At 32.9% G+C, this 21,206-nt stretch overlaps 1 protein-coding gene across 1 annotated transcript in view; it reads right to left on the bottom strand.

Annotated features, from left to right (window-relative positions):
• CWC22 (CWC22 spliceosome associated protein homolog) overlaps positions 1-21,206 on the bottom strand; it is a 62,848-nt gene that overhangs the window by 12,440 nt on the left and 29,202 nt on the right. The window contains exons 5-14 of the mRNA XM_019931591.3: positions 20,266-20,505; positions 16,167-16,295; positions 14,455-14,623; positions 14,017-14,070; positions 11,654-11,789; positions 11,357-11,563; positions 11,204-11,266; positions 6,907-7,011; positions 5,559-5,640; positions 1,921-1,981 (exon numbers count right to left, since the gene is read on the bottom strand). Of these exons, the coding sequence (XP_019787150.2) occupies positions 1,921-1,981; positions 5,559-5,640; positions 6,907-7,011; positions 11,204-11,266; positions 11,357-11,563; positions 11,654-11,789; positions 14,017-14,070; positions 14,455-14,623; positions 16,167-16,295; positions 20,266-20,505 (1,246 nt within the window). The remainder of the gene's footprint in view (positions 1-1,920; positions 1,982-5,558; positions 5,641-6,906; positions 7,012-11,203; positions 11,267-11,356; positions 11,564-11,653; positions 11,790-14,016; positions 14,071-14,454; positions 14,624-16,166; positions 16,296-20,265; positions 20,506-21,206) is intronic.

Genomic DNA, 21,206 nt, shown 5'->3' with positions numbered 1-21,206 from the left:
ACCTAACAGGTAATCAGGTTTTAAACAATATAACATGGCAATATGCTGATAGCATTGCTAATAAAGTCAGCACTACCTGAAAAACAAATTACTTTCTTCCTTAGACTAAGTGCAATTACAACAGTTATTCCCTGTGGCATAAAATAATTAAATACTTTAACATTTTAATTAAATATCATAGTGATTTTAGGAGAGTCTTTTGAGTGCACGAAAATAGATGCACTAAGACACTCTTCCAAATGTTATCAAAATATGTTGAAGTTAAGTTCTAGAACAACTATCCTCTGGATTAATATTAATAAAATTTATAATGACTTAATTGTATTCCTCAAATAATGTGACAAGATCATACTATAACTTCAGTTTCAATTATAATTTTAAAGGTTAATTCACTAATTTATTCCCTTCCAATGACAACACATCAAGTGAACCATAATACAAATAGGTACACTATTATTAATATACCAATAAATAAATTTTAAGAGGGAAAATATAATTTTTTAAATTTGAAAAGAATAATCTCTTTTCAAAATTCCATACCATGGCATTTCAAGAACTAATCTATATTCTTGAACAAAGGCTGGGAAACTTTTTCTGTAAAAAGCCAGAGAGTAGGGTTTCTCTGGTGGTGCAGTGGTTGAGAGTCCACCTGCCGATGCAGGTGACACGGGTTCATGCCCCGGTCCGGGAAAATCCCACATGCCGCGGAGCGGCTAGGCCCGTGAGCCATGGCCGCTGAGCCTGCATGTCCAGAGCCTGTGCTCCGCAACGGGAGAGGCCACAACAGTGAGAGGACCACGTACCGCCGAAAAAAAAAAAAAAAAAAAAAAGGCCAGACAGTAAATATTTTAGGCTTTAGTGGCCATATAGTCTCTGTTGCAACTAGTCAATTCTGCTGCTATAGGGCAAAAGCAGCCATACACAATACATCAACCAATGGGCACAGCTGCACTCCAATAAAACTTTATTTACAAAAATGGGCAGTGAGCCTGGGCCACAGTGTGCCTATCCCTGTAACAGAACATATTTAAAGCCTTAAGACAAAGGACCTCCACTTAACGTTAACTTAGCTCAGATAGTCAAGAAGATCTTTTAGAAGAACTAGAAACCAAACAGCCTAGTAGAGCTGATACATTCACTCTGCACCTGTCTACTACATGTAAAGGAAGGTGTGAAAAACAAAACCTTGAAAGCCTTGGCTCAGGTTCCAAGGATCTAAAATCCAGATGGACAGGGAATAATATACATAAGAATACAACTAGAAAAAAACACCCATCTAGTCTTTATTATCCTTGGTATTAGGGTTCTATGATACTTTGAATACTGACGTTTACTAACTAGTTATAAGACTAATGGGCTAAGAGGGGGCTAAAATGTACTTTATGGCCAGCTGAATCCCTGACACCTTGCAGAGTGCCTGACATACAATATATGCTGAATACATTTTGTTAAATGAATTAATGCATGAAAAAAATGGTACAGATTCTTCTGTATGCAATTAAAGTAATGTAACAACATGTATGGTGATCTTCACAACTTCTATGACAAAAGAACGTTTTAGTGCATAAAGTAGACGAACCAGTAATTCATTAGAGAACAAACTTCCTATTGTATTTAAGCCACCATTTGATTTACAGGCAACCACTCAGAAATTTGTGTGAAGTGTGGTGGTTCAGAGAGACTTCATCCTTTTCCCAAAGCCAAATCAAACAGCCAATTTAAGTCACTGGAATGAGTAGCATATATGAAGCACCTCGGAACTCCTAAGTTTTGAGTTACTTTAAAATTTTAGAAAATCTACATTTAAAAAAATGAGTATTCAGTACTGAGTTACTGTTTCAATTCATGAAACCTATTAACTGTCTTAACCATTTTTATAACCAGTATATATTTCCTAAAGAAAAAAAAGTATTAACTTACTGTTTGACCCTCAGGAAACTCCATTTTCAGCAATTTGTGAGCACACTCTTCAAAATCTAAACTGTAGAGATAAAATGGTCACAATAATTAGGTTAAAAACCTGCAGCATATTTAAACTGTAGCACTCTTTCATATATAAAAATCTTACTTTAATAATTGTTTTAAACATTTTTTTACTATAATTTCATATTACTGCATTGTATATATAAAAAAGACATAGTTCTTAACTCTGCAAGGAATGAAGTACTGATACATACTACAGTATAAAATGGATGGACTTTGACTTATGCTAAGTGAAAGAAGCCAGACATAAAGACCACATACAGTATAATTCCATTTATATACAATGTCCAGAATGTGCAAATCCATAGACACAGAAAGCAAGCAAATTTTTATTACACTGCTAAATATTTCCACTTCTCCTGATCCAAGTCAGGAAGAGGTAAAAGATGTTCCAGGAGCCCAGCATGACATCCAGTGCTTAATCACCACCTTTACAAGTTATCTTGATTCATACCCAAACACAGGGCTTCTATTGTACATTATATAAAAACTAAGTATAAAAACAGTACATAACCAAAATCACTTACAAAGAAAAAAATGTTTTTATACAACACTTATATAAATTACATGAAAAATATCTTCAATATGCTTCACTTAAGAGAATTATCAAACTCAGTGTGAACTTGATTCAGGAATAATGCTAATATCTTTTGATAACAGCAGTGTAAAATAATCACCCACTGAAATATAAGTACGAATTTAGTTTTATACTTCATCTCTATTCCTCAGCTTCTGTTACTGATTGGGTTTCATAAACACAAAAGGGGTAATAATTCAAGATGGTAGAATGGAATTTCAAAAAAACTAAAAAGAAAAAAAGAAAGCTATCAAGAAAGAGCTTTCACAACAGATAATATTAAACAATATCTAGCTCTAAGATTAAAATAGTTGACTGGAGTTGATAAATTTCAATAATACAGCAATACCAGAAAGTATTTTAAAAGATGTGATATTTTCTAGTTTTTATTCAAAAAAAAAAAAAAGAATTAGTACTCAGGAAGAAAATCCTGTAATTTCTGAAAAACAAGTCAAGTAGGTCATGGAAATTTTTACAACTTTCCTTTTATCTAGTAAGTGAAGAATAAGGGAGAAGGTATGACAGTCTATTTCCCTTGTTCCTGTTTTACTTTAGAAGTATTTGGTGACTACTTACCATGACTGTTTTGAAGCTGCACTAAATGTAAATATTAAATGAATTAAATTTGCTTGATACTTTAAACCAAATGAATTCCAGGTTTAGCACAAATTAATAGTGACTGAGGGAAGGGGAAAGAAAAAAGACTTTACATGATGCCAGTTTTCAAGCCGTGCTTACAAATGGTTTGTTGATGTCTCCAATTTAAGAAACTTCAAATTGTTGAGGACATTGAAGTCCCACCTCCCTCTGATGCTACAGCTTCAACATCACTTAAAAGCAAGAACAACCAGGAAAGTCTAATTTTTAATAGCAAAGCTAGTTGTGTTGTTTTATGTTTCCATAAATAAAAGAAGACTGCTTAAGGAGCCAGAACATTAAGATCAGAGTACTGTTGAGGTCAGTCAACAAGTCTAAAAGGAAAGAAAGTAAAAAAATAAAATCCCCAAATAGTTCAGTTGCCAGAACTTGGTTTTGTTCAGAAGATTTCCAAAAGTGAACAGTTTATATAAATAATCCAACCTCCTCTCAAGATAACCACTGGTGTTATGTTAATGTATTATTTCTAGAATCTGCCTTCCTATTTGTATACTTAAGATAATGCTACCAGCATGGTATTATATAGTCTATATTATTAGTTTTTATCCCCACCTAACAATAAATCAGACCACTTGCCCACATCAGTACCAATGCTCCATTAACCTAATTTTCAATGGTGGTATAAATTGAACATTTTGATTATTCATACTGGGCAATAAGATTCTCTCTCTCTCTCCCCCTCTCTTTTTGCTTTGAACAATTCTGTGTATAATTCTCTGTCAATATGTATTTCTTTGAGAAACAATGAAAAAGAAGGGTCAAATGGCAATCAAACTAAGCCACTGATTCATGCTGCCAGAAGGCTTTCCATAAAGAATGCACCAATTTAAATTTCCACCAGTAATCTTTCCGTGTATCTAACTGAACTCATCATTACTACTAAGTACTGTTGCTTTAAAAAGATAAAGTAAACCACTTTAGCTGTTTTAATGACCAACATTACTTATTCATCTAGAATAATATTTGTTTCGTAACTTTTTCACATTTTATAATCCCATTACGTGAGTCTCCCAACCAAGTCCTTTAAACACCTTTTTATCAAAGTTGTGTTTACTTCCTAAAATTATTTTTACTAGGCATTTAGGGGCTGAGACTCTTAACAAATAACACATAAGACAGTACTTATTGTACTGTTATTAGAATTGGTGCCACTATATAATAGTGGCTGTCACTTGTCTAATGTTTTAGTTTTTCAAATCTTTTTGTGTGATTCAGAGGTTATCAAGGTTAGATCGCTTAAAAAACAAAGTTTCTTTTAAATAATAATTCAAAGAGCTCCACTGTGACTCGTCAAAGTTAGTGTTAATAGCAATATTAAAGCAGTGAATCTGCTCTTTACAACTGATTACTATTGAATTTCTAAAAAAAAGGACAAACAAATAAAAGGTCAAACTCTAAGAATAGCTACTTAAAACAAAAATTTCTCACTTTTAAGTTTGTATAAAAAAACATTTAATAGGTTTTCCTTTCATGTGAAAGGCAAAGAAACATGTAAGGGTAAAGCAAAAAAATTTCTTAGCAATGTTTTGCTGTTTAACATTTCTCTTTTTGAAGACGAATCTAAGCCAAAAAGTTTTCAGACAGACTGAAAACAAGACGACTCCTACTTATGAATCATTTTTGCTATTACATCATACTAAATGGAAATATACAAAACCTAGTAACAAAACAAAACAGAGAAAATATTCCTTCTCCACTGTAAAATATACACGGTGCCCACTAAATCAATAGGCTGATTACCATTCGAAACAACAGATGTACTAAGCATTTAATATTTTCATTTATTTCTCTTTAAAACCAAAGTCACTGCCTTCAAAGGGAATAGGTTGTTTTCATGACATCACAGTAGTTCTTGCTTAACATTACTTCAAAGGGTCCTTAAAACCTTCCTAATTCCTACTTCCGTTCATATTCATTTCCATTTGCACAACAAGTCAAGTGTCCAAACGTCATCATAACAGTGTTTCTCTGCTTAGAGCCAGAGTTAGAAACCAAATTAAAAAAAAATAAAACATTAAACTTCCACTACACAATTAAACACTGTGCTAACTCTGTAATGTAGAATTGTTTTCAGGTTATTAGTGATATTTAAACATAAGAAATGACATAGCTTTAAAAAGAAAAACATTTAATTACGCAACAGATAAGTAAGGACAATTTGCTCTTGAAGTGAAGAACCAACAGCAGGAATCTATTAACTGGGGCTTGGGATGGGGGTAGAGGCAAGTAGTTTGAGACTCCCTGCAATAGTGTCTAGTTTTCTGTTAACAGATTCTAAAAATCCCATCTGCTTGCCCATCCCCTGTCAAAAATAAGGATGAACTGATCTACAGTACCTTACCTTGACTGAATAGCAAGATAAATTGTACGACGAAATGAGACTAGATTAATTTCTGTTTTGTCATGAATAGTCACCGTTTGTCCTGAAATTAAACATAACAAAATTATAAAACTACACAAATAAATGTGAACTGAAAATGTATCCCTGTATAATATTTTCATAATCTATTTAGAATCTATGAGTTTAATAACACTCTCTTCTACAGTATAAGTATTTCCAGAATTCAAAGTAACTATTTCTAGGCTTTTGCCGTATCTTAGAGTATTTTAATAAGTTTATTCACCTCAAAGAAGTCCAGAACCAAGCCAGGAAAACTATTTTTGTTTCTGTGTCACCTGCTCATTTAGACATTATAAAAGGCTGCACTCATGCTGTTGTTTGGTAAAACATTATTTCCATATTTACAAACCGTTACCTTGATAATTTGAAAGAACTGTAATTTATGGGTAGAAATTCAGTTTCAGAGAACACTGGATCATCATGACAGGTTTAATGGGTCCAACAGTAATATGAATATTTGTTAAAATTTTCTCTTACCTAATGCATGAAAACTTTCCTTATAAACATTTAATAGTTTTTATTTGAATAGTATTTTCACATTAAAACAAAGAAATGCTAAAGTTAAATAAATGTAGTACATGGTTAGGAGATGTTTTAAATGAGGAAGACATTGGAAAAAATCAAACTCATTTTTATAAACTATGTTGTAGAAGAGCTACTATACTCTAAGACAGAACATTACGCCCTAAAAGGGAAAGATATACTTTTAATATTTTCAAATATGTAACGTAAGTAAATATTGACCAGTGTTATGTTCTGATGTTTTAACTGAGACTTAACCAAAGTAAAGTTCTGAGCTTATTTTCCTGTGAAATAATATAATCAAAGCTGAAGAGGAAGAACATCATGCCTGCTTCTGTTCAAGTATAGCTTTGGGCCTCTCCACTCTATTTTTCCAACATAAAGAGCAAATATCTAGTCACTCTCATCTGTTACATTCATGTCAGGGTAACATAAATCACATGCCCTCAACATGAATGTACCCTTTTCAGAGTTTATAACCAAAGTCATAAAATGTCAAGTTAAAATTATGTTGATATTAAAAAATGAATTTCCTTGTTTAATACTTTCCGAGCAGGGTCTTCCAACCTTGCCAATACTGATACTTTGCTGTGGGGGGCAGTCTTATGACTCACAGGATGTTTCACAGCATCTCTAGCCTTCACCCATTAGATGCCAGCAGCATCGCTTGCAACCCTCCACAGATTAAGAGCCACTGTTTTAGAGGAGTACAGCAGATTACCTTGGGAGTATTTTACAGTTTCATTTGAATAAGCTATACTTTTACCTTCTTCATCTTCTTCTCCCTCTTCCTCCTCTTCTTCCTCCTCCTCTTCACTACTCCCAGCATCTTGGTCTGTGTTTGAGTCACTATCTCCTTCATCAAGAATTTCTAAAAGAAAAAAGTAGGTTTAGAAAATATGAATGAGCAAGGGATATAAATGCATCTCATTCCAAGAAGATAATTCTCAGTTCACTGCAACCCACAGTGGTGTAACAGTTTATCAACCAGTGAAGATGATCACACAGGCCGTATGTTATTGCCTGAGTGTTCACAGAGCATTGTAACTAATTTGACTAGAGAAAGCCATATGTGTAATTCTTCTGCCAGATAGAAAGTGGCCATGAAACAAGCAAGGGATGAGAAGAACAAAGAAAAAGCAGATGAAGGTTTTCCAAAAGAGCAAGAGCACTGGAACAATAAATTAGGAAGAGAAGTTAGCATATCGGAGTCAAAATATTAGTTCATCATCAGAAAGAAGATAATTTATCATAAGAAGCTAAGGCTAGCTATAGAAAACAAGAATTTAGGCTAAGAATGTTTTTTGAAAGACAAAGAAGGGAGAAGAAAAAATTGTGTAATTTAGCATTCACTTTACATAAATAGTGGTGAGATTTTTATTAAAATATATACTTATTAAATAGAACATTACAATCCATAGACTTTGCATATGTACAATAGAAATGGAAGTTTAAAGGCCTTTAAGAAAAACTGGTAAGATGAGCACTTCATTGGAATATCATTTCTTAAAATACATGTCACATTAAGAACTGGGCGAAAACAGTGATGTAAATAAGAGACTACATAAGGCCTGTCATCATGTTAATAGTAATAAATGACAAAAACCAGAATCGTATTTTGCCCAATGGTATGTGCTCTATCTGTCTGACAAAGATTTTACAAACCTAGACAACAATTCACTTTTGCCTTTTTATTATAATCAGACAGGACTTAATATAGTTTGGGGGTCAACTAAGTTTTAGGAAAATTCTAATTTCCTTATATTTAACCAAGTAATATACATCAGGAGCCACATGTAATACTTAATGTTAGCAGAGAACTTCCTACTGTGAGAAACAAATCATTTTACAAAAATGGAGAGTTGTCATTCAGGCCTTAGCTGGCGCACAAGTCTCCTTGAGAATACTTCTAACAAATTGTGACTTCAAGAAGTGATCTTAAGTGTCTAGTTTATTATGACATAAAGTGGCTTAGACAGACCTTTAAAAGAGGAAACTGTTTAGTATTCAATAGTAGGAAGACAGGCACTCCTGCTGTTTTCCCAAATGCTGTAAGACCTAAAACACAAGTACACCTGGGTCACTCTAAGGTGCTAATTACTAAAGCTGTGCCCACTTCCTGCTGCAGCCATTTTTTAATGCCAACTCTAGAACATTTTCTGAAAGAATTAAGGTCAAATGGATTGTCTAGTCATTTACATCATCCTCTCCTTATCTCTTCACTTTAAGATCTACTTACTGAAATCACTTAGGCCATGACAACTGGATTTTATTAACTGAATAAAGCAGTGGTTTCCAAGCATGGTCTGTGAGTCCTGGGGGGAATCACTGAGACTTGTCAGGTAGTCTGTGAGGTCAAACTATTTTCATAATAATACCAAGATATTATCTGCCTTTTCACTGTGCTGACATCTGAAATGATGATGCAAAAGCAAGAAGGGTTAAAACTTGCTGCATCTTGAGCAAAATCAAGGTATTGAACTGCACTAGCAGTCATTGTATTCTTTACTGCCACACTATTGTAGTAGGGGGAAATACACACACACACACACACACACACACACACACACACACACACACACACTTTCATTTAAGAATGCCCTTGAAGAAAAAATATAAAATTATTAATTTTGTTAAATCTTAGCCCTTGAGTATTGGCATTTATAATAGTCTGAGTAAGAAAATATGGAGTTTATATATAGCACTTCTGTTAAAGACAAATGTACAACAGTGGTGGCTATCTCAAGGAAAAGCACTTGTGTGACTGAGTTGCAAGATGAATTAGCCATATTTTTCATTTTTACTTGAAAGAATGGCAGACAAACTAGAGTTGTTAGGTATTTACCAGACATTTTCTCAAATATAAACAAAGTGAGACTATCATTTCAAGGAAAATGAACATAGGTATTTTCAGGTATTTGCCACCATGATCAAATTAAGAGTTTTCAAGAGGAAATTAGAATTTTGGAAAACTTGTATCCATCCCTGTGAGCTTGACAGCTTCCCAATACTTAGACTTTTCTGATAAGATAGGTGGTAATATGAATAAATGTGATTTCTTGACATTGTATTAATGTGTCAATTTTGAAAATGTTAACAAGTTAATACTTGGAAGATGTGAATAATTCAGTGAATCAGTATTTTCCAAATGACCAATGCAACATGTTATGAAATCACGCATGAGTAAAAGATCCATTCAAAGTGACAGGCCAATGGATTTTAATGTTAACAAAGTATGAAAATTTGTGGATATTGTTTCAGGTTTCACAATGCAATTAAATCATTAAGAAGCTACTAAATATTGATTGGAATAGTATTAAAGAGAAATATACACAATTATAATTCTGAAAAGGCTATTAAAATACTCCTCCTTTTCCAACGACGTATCTGTGGTTAGGCTAAATTTCCATCATATATTTCACTCAAAACAACCTACTGCAACAGATTGAAATCAGAAACAATATGAGAATCCAACTGTTTCCTATTAGGCCAAACATTAAACTGCACAAAATATATAAAACATGCTATTCTTTTTCTTAAATTTCTTTTTGTAGTTATTTTCATAAAAACATGTAACAGGCAAATATGTACTATGTTTATTATTATTTCGAAATCATCTAATATTTTTTATGTTATCAGTTTTAATTTCTAATACGTAAATGTCAATAGATACAACTCACATAAACAAAAGCTCTTTGGAGTCCTCAACAATTTTGAAGGGTGTAAAGGGATCTTGAGACCACAGAGTTTAAGAAATGTTGTAATAAAGAAAAGTACAACTTTCTTGGCCAACTGCCAAGAGCCCAAAGAAATGGATGGGGAATTTCCAAGTTCAAAAAAAATAAATAAATAAACAAAACCATACCAGGTATAATAAGAATTCCACAAAATCATTTGCCGTCTTTTAGGGAGACAGTAGAAAAAGAAGTTCATAAGAAAAGAAGAAAATGGGTTTAAGGGGTTTCTGCATGTTTGAAAACTAAATTTATTAGAGAAAAAGGAATCTGGCTGTTGCAGTGAAACCCCCCCCTAGGAAAACAGCAACTAAAGAGAGAAACATATTTGCTGTACCAGATTTTTAGGATAACGTATAAAACTGGAAGCTTCTTACACCTTTACCCGTCAACATTTCACTTCTAAGCATGACTAAAGCATAGAACGCAGCAATGACAAGAGTTCTACGTCTCTGCTCTCTCTTCCTAGGAGCTTTCAGAGCTGCAAGTATTTGTCAGGTAAAATCACAACTCAAGGTAAAAAAACCGATGAAATTATTATATAATTATAATATATAAAATAATATATATAATTATGTAACAGAATATAATAGAATGATATAAGTAGCTCTGGATATTAGCTTTAGAAGAAAAATAATGACACACATGAAAAAAACCCAAAAAAAACACCCAGTACCAGTGTCTAAATACATGCTCTGTGGCAATATAAAACACTGTGTTTTATTTATCCTTACACAAACAAGTAACATTACATCAAACAAGCAATTTGTTCTAGGTGACTAAGCTAGTAATGGCAAAAACAAAATACAAACCAGTATCTGTACAAAGTTAGTGCTTATAATATACTAATGATGTACAAATGATAAAATAATCAATTTATCCATTTATTAAGTATATTAAATACCAATACCATATCTAGCACTGTGACTGATTTTATCAGAAAATATCAACCTGCCCTCAACAAATAATGAAGTATAGAACTTTATAATAAAGTACAGCACTGAATTGAATGTTAAATTGGGTGGCAATTTAAGTTAAATAAAGGCCATTGGTAATACATGAATATTTCTTAAGAGGGATGAAGCTTAAGAGCTGAATAATTAAATAGAAAGAGGAGAGGGAAAATTAAATAATTTAGAATGAACTAATACCATGGATAAGCACTAGAGAGAAAAATAATGCATGGGCAAACAGTGAAGAGAATGGCTTCACAGAGCAAATATTTCAATAGGTGGCAGTCAGTGATCTATACCATTCTATCAGTATTACATAATTACATAAATTGCTTCTACTTATCCAAAGGAAATTATTTTGTAAAATTCTACATACCCTTCTTAATAGCTTTGTACTTCTCTTCATTCTCCATAAAATTAGGATCCATCTTGAAAACATCTCAAAAAAAAATTAAAAGTTAAGTTAGCGTTTATTTTCTGTATTTACATTTGTTTGTACTCCACTTCCCAACGCCTACCCCTGACTTACTAAGAACATCTTCTGGATTATAGTCATCTTCCAGAGGGAGCATATGGGTGAACTGATCATCTTCTTCCACTAAGTCAAGTCCTTCTAGAACAACAGGGTGGTCCTTGAATCCATCCTTCCTTACAGCAAACATCACTTCAATCATATACTGAACTCTTTTGTCAATTTCAGACTCATGGAGAATGTTTCGAAGACGTTCAAATATAGCTAAAGTTAAGCCGAAAGAAAATAAACTAAGCAATACATATTACAATACTCAAATAAAAGCTCAATATCAAACCAAGGATAAATACTTACCATTGATTCCTCTTGGTGACACTTGTGTTAATTTGAGACCACATTCCTTAAGAAAACCAATAGCTACTTCAACACTATCATCTGTTGGTCTTTCCAGGAGCAAAGTGAGCATTTCTAAGCATAAAACTTCATGAGCCTTGAACAGAATGAAGACACATAGAATAGAGAAAATGCTTTTACATATATTAATCTACTACTGACGGTCATTTTAAAAATTAGTAAATCTAGCTTTTGCTAGATGATGATGAGCAAAGATTTATAATGTACATAAAAATACTCCAAATATGGGATACAATTTTTCTTTCACGTCCATTATGCATCTGTTAAGAATTTTCTGAGGACTTTTCCAAAAGTCTTAATTTACTACACTGAATACAATTATATGATTTATTTCCAGAAGAAATATTCTCCTTATACTCTCTATATAGGAAATATATATTAGCTATAGGAAATGCCATAATTAACCTCAAAATATAAGTTAAAAAGTCATTTACTAATTTTTAATCTGAGATATTTTCATAATTACTATATGAAGAACAGTAACATGATTCTTTTTATATCCTTCTCCATGACCACAACTCTATATCCATTTCCCAATTCATTCTCTCAGCAACTGTTAGCAAATAGTTCTTAAGTTACATGAATACTGATTTTCTCAGAAAATATCTTTCCAGTAATTTATAGCATACAACAACAGTTTTGAATACTCCTATTTTTAATTAAATCAAACTCTACACTGGCCATGGTCAAAATTTAGAATTTTATAAACAATGCCAGGTAGAGAGGGAATAAAGGTCTACTGACAAGCTTTGCTGTAAAAGAAAATGGACTTAGGAAGCATGTTCAAAAGACCATATATATGCCTTTTTAAAACTAGACTCTTATTTGAGATGGAGAGAAACAAAATCCAAATCTCAACACAGGAAAATATTCTCTTACATTTAGCACAACATCAAAATTACATACTGCTTTTATTTTGGAAAGGCAGGCGAGGTTGAAGTCTTACGTTAGGGACAAGAAAACATTGCCCAGTACCACAGTTTGGAAGATTTAAAATATTTATCATTTTAACTGGTTTATGTCAATGCCAAAAATATCTCCAATATAAGTGTAATATACATTCAAAAACTGAAACATAATATCTGTGCTGTTACAGATTATGAAATTAGGTTTACAGACATGTGAAATTTAGTTTCCATGGTCTTAAGTAGAAAATTATCACTGTAATAATATGACTAGGTTAAAATCTAAAAGGTTTCTTAAAGTGAATAGTGGAAAGAATTTCATATAGGAAAAAACTAAAATATTATTAAATGTTAGAGAAATAAGATTAAGTGTGACTTCAAAATTCTTCCTTATGTATAGATATAATTTTAAAAACAACAGTATATATCTGAAGGAAAACTGTGAGTATGAACAAGAGCAAGTTTACTATTTTCACGTTTAAAATGGAGCTAAATCAAAACTCTCAAACAGTGGAAGAAAATAAAAACAAAAACTAAATAATAAAATGATAAATTTCTGCATTTAAAATAGATTAAAATTATTTAATCTACAATATTTTATAAACTGATTCTAAGAATATATGAATATATGCATATACTATGTAGTTATATATATGAATATACACATATACTATGCAGTTGTGGGAAACAGCATTCTTTTTAAAGAATATCAGCTATTAGGTTTTCATGAACACTTAGGTACAGGGAAAAGAAGAAATAGCAACTTTTTAAATAAAAACACATTACACGGGCTTCCCTGGTGGCACAGTGGACAAGAATCCGCCTGCCAATGCAGGGGACACAGGTTCAATCCCTGGTCCGGGAAGATCCCACATGCCACGGAGCAACTAAGCCGGTGCACCACAACTACTGCGCCTGCGCTCTAGAGCCCGCGAGCCACAACTACTGAAGCCCGTGCAACTACAGCCCGTGCTCCGCAACAAGAAAAGACACTGCAGTGAGAAGCCCACGCACCGCAACGAAGAGTAGCCCGCACTTGCTGCAACTAGAGAAAGCCCGCGTGCAGCAACAAAGATCCAATGCAGCCAAAAATAAATAAGTAAATAAGTAAAAAAAAAAAAAAAAAGAAAAAGAAAAACCCAACACATTACACTCTTTGAAGGAAAAATATGTAGTAAAGTAACCATGTACAGTATTAAGAGTTAGATAAATTTGATAAAACACTTGTTCTGGGTTCCTCTTTATATTAAAAAATGCACTTATTATAGTTCTAAAATTAAAATATTCAACACACTTTTCCAAAGGACTATAAATCAAAACAAAGATGTCACTGAAGTGGCATCAAGCCTGTGGTCTAATGCCACTGAATGGAACCAAATTTTGAAATTAATTACTTACCACATTTTGGTTAATAAGATGTGCCACAAATTTTGAAGCTGTCAGACAAAGTGGCTGAAAAGAGAAAGTAGGAACAAAGTTAATCTATAAACTAAAACCAATTTTCATTTATCTACAGAGTCTACAGTTCACTTACATACTCTCCTTAAAATATGTAACACGCAAGGTAATTTTAACTTGTAAGAAAGTTATAAAATAAAAACTAATACATATGAAAAGGTGCCATTTCTGGATCAACAGTTATAATTCAACAGTTAACAGCCATCATTTTTGCTGCTCATTATCAGAGGCCAGGAATATTTACTAGAAAAAAGTTCTCATGAAACATGCAATTTTAAAAAGAATTTCTACATAGAAATCAACATTGCTCACTACAGTTGATACTGGTTTATTAGTCTGCCATGTGTAGCGGCCTACTTACAAGTCCATTATACATACCTTATCATTTCTCCGATAGCCTTTTCGAAAATTAAGAATTAACCTTTTGAGGATTAATTCTCCAATTTGTGGAAATTTTGAGTTGATAATTGCCACTAATGCTGCATAAACATGGGTGAAGATTGGAGAAGCACTCTGTGCTTGCAAAACAGATCTGGATAGCAGGCCTCTGATTAAAAGAGAAAAGAAAGGGAGTCAATAATAATTACCAGTTTAATTAGAAGGAAAAAAAACTCAGTTAAAATCCAGCTATACTACTCCTCTGTAAATCATCATAAAAGCTAAATCAGGACTAAATTTTCACCGCTCTTATCTAGGGGAAAAGTTTATCTTACTAATAAATAAAAACTGGTTTTGAGGAAACAATTTTCAATTTGTATATATATAAAATAGACAGATTTAATACAATATTGTTTTCAAAAATTTTTCTAAGTATAATTTCTCTTTTCCAGCTCCTGTTCATTACACCTAATCATGAATTTGAGTTTTTAACTTCTTGTATTAATTTGCTTAACTTTATCAAAAAAATAAAGGGAGAAAAACCTGCTTCAAAAGTACTGAACTTAAAGTAAAATTTCCACTATGGGCCCATCATTCGTATAAGTTAATTCTGGGATTAAAGACAAATCTGGGCGGTTTCCATCTTTAAAGATAGGTGTATGTCTATTGTTCTTGAAAATAAAAGTGGAAATATGGAATTCTCCTAAGAGAGATAAAGACATAATCAAAGCACTGCAAAAATAACGCTAAATCAAGGACAGGAAAATAAAAGGTTCTACCTTCTAACTCATTTTGAAATGGGCATGTTTCTACATATATTTGATAAGAGGAGAGATACAAAGTGGGCTAAATGAAGAGTTATTTTTAGAAATGTAATGACAAATAATTATTGGATTGTCAAAAGGCACAAAAACAATGTCTTTATAATTATCAGGTTTAGGTATGACATCTGAATCACTACAATAGAAAATGAGAAAAGAGAATTCAGCTTATAAACTGTAAGATCTTAATCTACCCTTCTCTGAGTCTGTTCTTTCTGAGTAAAATGTGAGAGCTCTTCCCTACCTCGGAGGACAGTGGCTGCCTCCTGGTCACCTTACTAACTCCCACAATCTGCTACACCTTACTTTATATCCCCAATGTTTTGAGATGATGAATCAAGGTCCTATGAAATGACATGGGAAAACAGCCCTCAGATTTTAAAATAATAAATAGAATACAGAATATGTCTATTTCCTGACCCTTTAAAATATCACAACTACTTAAAAACCACACAGAAAATGGTTGTTATTCCCTTCTGCTTTTCTAAAATTTATTACTAATCTTTCTCATTTCGTTCACATTCCCACTTTGCTTTCATCAGAAATTAAACTGGTCTGAGGTAGCACTTTACGTATATATAAAAAAATTAAATGTTTATTATTACTCATGAGTTTAAAATTATTGGAAGTATTCAGTAAACAAATATACGTGTAAAAATCATTATGTGACATCAAAGCTTCTTAAAAAGTAAAAATTCCACATAATCTCTAACAGTGGAGTATGTTATCTGTTAGTAGCTTACATTTTTACAGGAACTGCATTTTAAATATTCCTTGAAACTTCCTTTGAAATGAAGTAGCATAATAAATCAATGATTATTATTCATGTACATATTATGTTCCTTTGAAAAAGTACTATGAAATACTACAAATAAAATAGCTGATGCTTACCTTCCTCTAACTATATTTTCTTGAAGAAGTTCTTGAATAATAATACCAATATTGGAAATGTTGACTTTGTTGATCAGACCATTGATGGACTTCTTTAGGGCTTCCCAGCTCATCCTCTGGTATGCTAAGCTAAAAAGAATTGATTTTAATAAAGAGGAAAACTTACTCAACAATTACAATACCAAGAGATTATAATAACATAAAAAATACTTAGCGTTCCTTTACTTTCAACATTTTCACAAAGTGACCCCAAAGTGCAGTAAAATATATGACCATGTAGATACACAGATTATATCCTAAACCATATTTTACTCTCTGTAAATGTGATACTCAGGTACAGACTAATTCCTTTTAATAACATAATAAAGTAATACAAGGATATGTAAGGATAACATTTTGTTCTTATGTCCATGAATACTGTAGTTTATAATATTTATTAGTTAGATTCAGTACATGCTTATTTTACATTATAACAATTTACTTAAACTTGTCTTCAAAGGAAATGTTTTAAAATAAAAGCAACTATTTCTCATTTTAAATTACAATATGAAATACCTAAATATAAGCCATGAAAAAGAAATTATTATTATGTCCCTTCTCAAAAGCATGACAAGAAAACAAAATTAAGTGTTGTAAACCATAAAGAAACAGTATTAATTACAGAAAAAGGGAGAGTCATACGAAATCATGGGGCTGCAAGACTGTTCAAAGTATCTTAAAGAACATCTCTATATTTAGGCAGTACCCACAGGTTTATCAGCTGAATCTTAGATGGCTACACTGTTTTTTAACTTAGAGCTTAGGTAAATTATTTAGTCTAACTGGGTTTCTTTACAATGAACTTGGTAATATCTAAGGGTCTTTCAAAGCTCTAAAATTCTATGTTTTTTATAATTATTTCTCTGTGGAATATGATTTCAACTGAAGAAAGTCTTAACTTTTCTTTTTCCTTATACTTCTCTGGCAGTCTGGTGAAGGGAATGAACTTCTTAGAATAATATATATAAATACATAGGATTACAAAGGATACCAATCATATTGAAAGAGTTTTCAAAGCATGAAAAGAACAGAAGTTTGATATAGTATTCTATGTGCTTCTTAACACATTAATAACAAGAAGTGGTGATAGGCATGATAACTTCTTTAATTTGCAAGTAGCATAAACAGTATTTTGAGGTATTTGCAACAAATAGTCTATTAATATCATGGTCTGTTGCCTACATTCCTGATAGAAAGAAATGCTAAATTAGATCAATTTTAAAAAATGCAATTTTCTTCCCATTCACATTCATGGACTATCTGAATTCTATCCATGGACCTCTTGAAAGTTTGTAGGTTAAGAATCCCTGTTCTGAACCCTCCTACATGCTAATGGGAATGTAAACTGGTACAGCCACTATGGAGAACAGTATGGAAGTTCCTTAAAAAACTAAAAACGGAGTTACCACATGATCCAGCAATCCCACTCCTGGACATATATACAGAAAAGATGAAAACTCTAATTCGAAAAGATACATGCACCCCAATGTTCATAGCAGCACTATTTACAATAGTCAAGACATGGAAGCAACCTAAGTGTCCATCCACAGATGAATGTATAAAAAAGATGTAGTATATCTATACCATGGAATATTACTCAGCCATAAAAAAGAATGAAACATTGCCATTTGCAGCAACATGGATGGACCTAGAGATTATTATACTAAGTGAAGTAAGTCAGACTGAGAAGGACAAATAAGATATTATCATCATAGTATCATAATATTATGATATCACTTATATGTGGAATCTAAAAAATAATGCAAATAAACTTATCTACAAAACAGAAACAGATTCACAGACATAGAAAACACACTTATGTTTACCAAGGGGAAGGCGGGAAACAGATAAATTAGGATTATGGGATTAACAGATACATACTACTGTATATGAAATAGATAACAAGGATTTACTGTATAGCACAGGGAACTATATTCACTAATTTGTAATATATAATGGAGAAGAATCTGAAAAAGAATATATAACTGAATCACTTTGCTGTATACCTGAAACTAACACAATTTATATTTAATCAACCATACTTCAATGGAAAAAAAGAAAAAAAAAGAGAAAAAAGAAAGAATCCCTGTTCTGGAGTGGTATACCAGGTATACCAAGGAGAGGTGGTGAGGAAGAGTATTTTATCACTGACATTGTCCTCAGCAGACACTGAAGATAAAAAGCAGACTGACTTGCAGTTAATTTCATTACTGTTGCTGAATTCTCTATAGATTACAGACTCCTTTACTGCCTGCATCCAAGGTGGAAGACTCCTCCGGCCCCCTAACCCCAACCGTTTAGTATGCTGCTGTCTAGAGTAATAAGATCTATGGCTTAACAATTAGCCTGATCAATAAGATATTGCTGATACATAATCACAAACTCTCCTATTAAACTTTGGTCAACAGATGATAATTAAGTACACTTGTATTTCTTAATTAGGAAACCTACACTTAACCTGATTTAGTATCTACTGAAAGCAAAGACTACACTTCTACTTCTCCTGTCCCTTTTATAGCCTATAAGCAGAGTTCAACTGTATATAAAATTATCTTCCAAGAATCTGTTTAAAATTGCATATACTGTGGACTCTTCTCTGCCCCCTTTATAAGGAAGCCAGACTTGGGGATTAACAACAATGTACCCGGTCTTTTACAATTAGGATTGCTTTGGACTGGATTTGGACTGGATTTGCACTTCTCACTAATGCCGTCACTACTGCCTCCAGTAAGAGCAGAATTCTGACATGATCATGAAGCTCCCACAAACCACAGAAAGCATATCCCAATCCCTTCTCAACATACCACTCCAGGCATCACTACCAAGTGCCAGAATATGACGCATAGAGAAAAACTTACTTATTAGTTTTAAATTTAATGTCATTTAAATGTCTCCCTTCTAGCTCATAAATTTTTTAAACTTTATTTCAAATATTTATACTTTATATAAATGACATTTCTACTTCAAGCTAATTCTTGCAACAAATTTAGATTTCATTTATATAAGGTTCTCAAGTACTTTCAAGTTGCCAAGAAAATACCCAAGAAAGATGTGGGAAGATTTTCTTGACTCACCTGGAATCTGTTTTTCTTAAAGCATAGCTATCTTCTATCCCAATCTTTTTCCTGACTACCTGGCAATTGAGTGATCACTTCAAGCTTGGACCACAGTTTTCCTGGTTATCTCATTCCACTAGAGAAAAAGACCTTGAAAAACTCAGCTGCACTTTCCTACATAGTTCCTCTTCATCCCAATTATTTTGCAAAGGGAAGAAAAGGTACTTAAAGGGTGAATGGTCATATATGAATTTTGATTGTTTGCCTTAGTGTAGCAAAAAACTATAGTCTAAGATGTTATGGTCTAAGAAAAGGAGGGAAAAGAGAAAACTGTCAACTGTTTCAGAGTTTAGTACAGGGGTTGGCAAACTATACCCATGAGCCAAATTTAGCCTACAGCCTGTTTTTTGCAAATAAAGCTTTATTGGAACAAAGCCATTCTCAATTGTTTACATATTTTATCTATGACTGTATTCACTACAATGGTGAAGGGGAGTAGCTATAACAGACAGAATAATGCACAAAGCCTAAAATATTTACTATCTGGCCTTATACACAAAGCCTAAAATACTTATTGATATTATCTGGCCTTTTATGGAAAAGTCTGCCAACTCCTGGTTTGGTACAACTGGAAAGATCCATTTTAGTTCTGAAATATCAATATTACTCTTGATTATCGACGAAGAATGGACATTACTAATAGGCATGCATGCAACTACAAAAGGAATAGCTTGAAACCAGGAAAGAAAAAAAAGATAAGCGATCTTTCCTCAAACTTTTCCATTCATTCATGCAAAAAGTAAAGAGCTTATGAGCTAATGTCAGGGAAAATAGTAAGCAGAGCTCCAGTGGAGCTTCTGAAGGTAGGAAGGAAAGAAGTCTAATTTGAAGTCTCTATCATTGTGGACTCATGCAAATTCTCAGCAGCCAAGGTTAATTAGAGCACAGATGATTTTTTAAAATGAGGGTATCACTTCCTTGTATACTTAGTGATATTGACATGCCTGTTTTTATCTGTAATCTGTTCTTGCATCATCCTGAGCTTTGCAGGAGGAATATATGCTCCACCAGTGCGCGTAAGAAGAGGATCCACCTCCTCTTTCTTCTTCTTTGCAGTAGGTTCATCCTGAGCAGAGGAACTCTGGGTTACCAATGGTTCTGGGCTTCTTCTCCCAGGAGATGGAGATTTCCGGGACCTTTTCCGATCCACATCTCTTTCTCTGCGTTTTTCTCGGTCTCTACTTCTGTAATATATTTTTTTAATGGAGAAAAGACAATACAAATTACATTCTTAAATGAACTGCATACCAAATGAGTGAGACTATTTGGGGGCCACAAATTCAGACAAGGAAAAGTGGTTAAGGAAGTGCCTCACAGAGAAAATGTAACAAACTAGGTCATCAAGGCTTAACAGGATTTACATTGGGGGCAAGGTAGGAAGGTGGGAGGGGGAATGGAGGATGGCATTCTGCAACTAGTAGAAGACAGAATAACTACTGAAAAGCTGAGCAAGGGTATTTGGGCCAGAATAAGTAGAAACAATAACGAATCATATATAACAGTAGTTGGAAAGGTAAGTTCAAGTCAGACTATGAAATCTTAAAAGACAAGCAAAGACTTTAGGTTGTTTATCCTGGAACTGATGAGGAATCTTTAATATTAGTTTCTGAGTGGAAGAGTGATGTGAAAATAGTATTTTAAGATGACAAATTGGCCTGTGATGTACATGATAAGTTGTATAAAGGAGAAACCAGAGTTTATCTCCAATAATGGCAATTTAGGAGTAAGAATGTTATAATAAACTGTAACATTTGAAATTGTCTTGATAGAACTCGTAATTTATTATAAATCTCAAAATATAAGAAGCTTCTGGTTGAGACAATGTGAAAAAATAAACCATTTTCTAGCACAATAACTTTTCCCTATTAATGCAGGTGACTATCCC

The sequence above is a fragment of the Tursiops truncatus genome, chromosome 7 (genome assembly GCF_011762595.2).
Source record: "Tursiops truncatus isolate mTurTru1 chromosome 7, mTurTru1.mat.Y, whole genome shotgun sequence".
Lineage (NCBI taxonomy): Eukaryota > Metazoa > Chordata > Mammalia > Artiodactyla > Delphinidae > Tursiops > Tursiops truncatus.
This window is presented reverse-complemented; position numbering and strand designations above follow the sequence as displayed.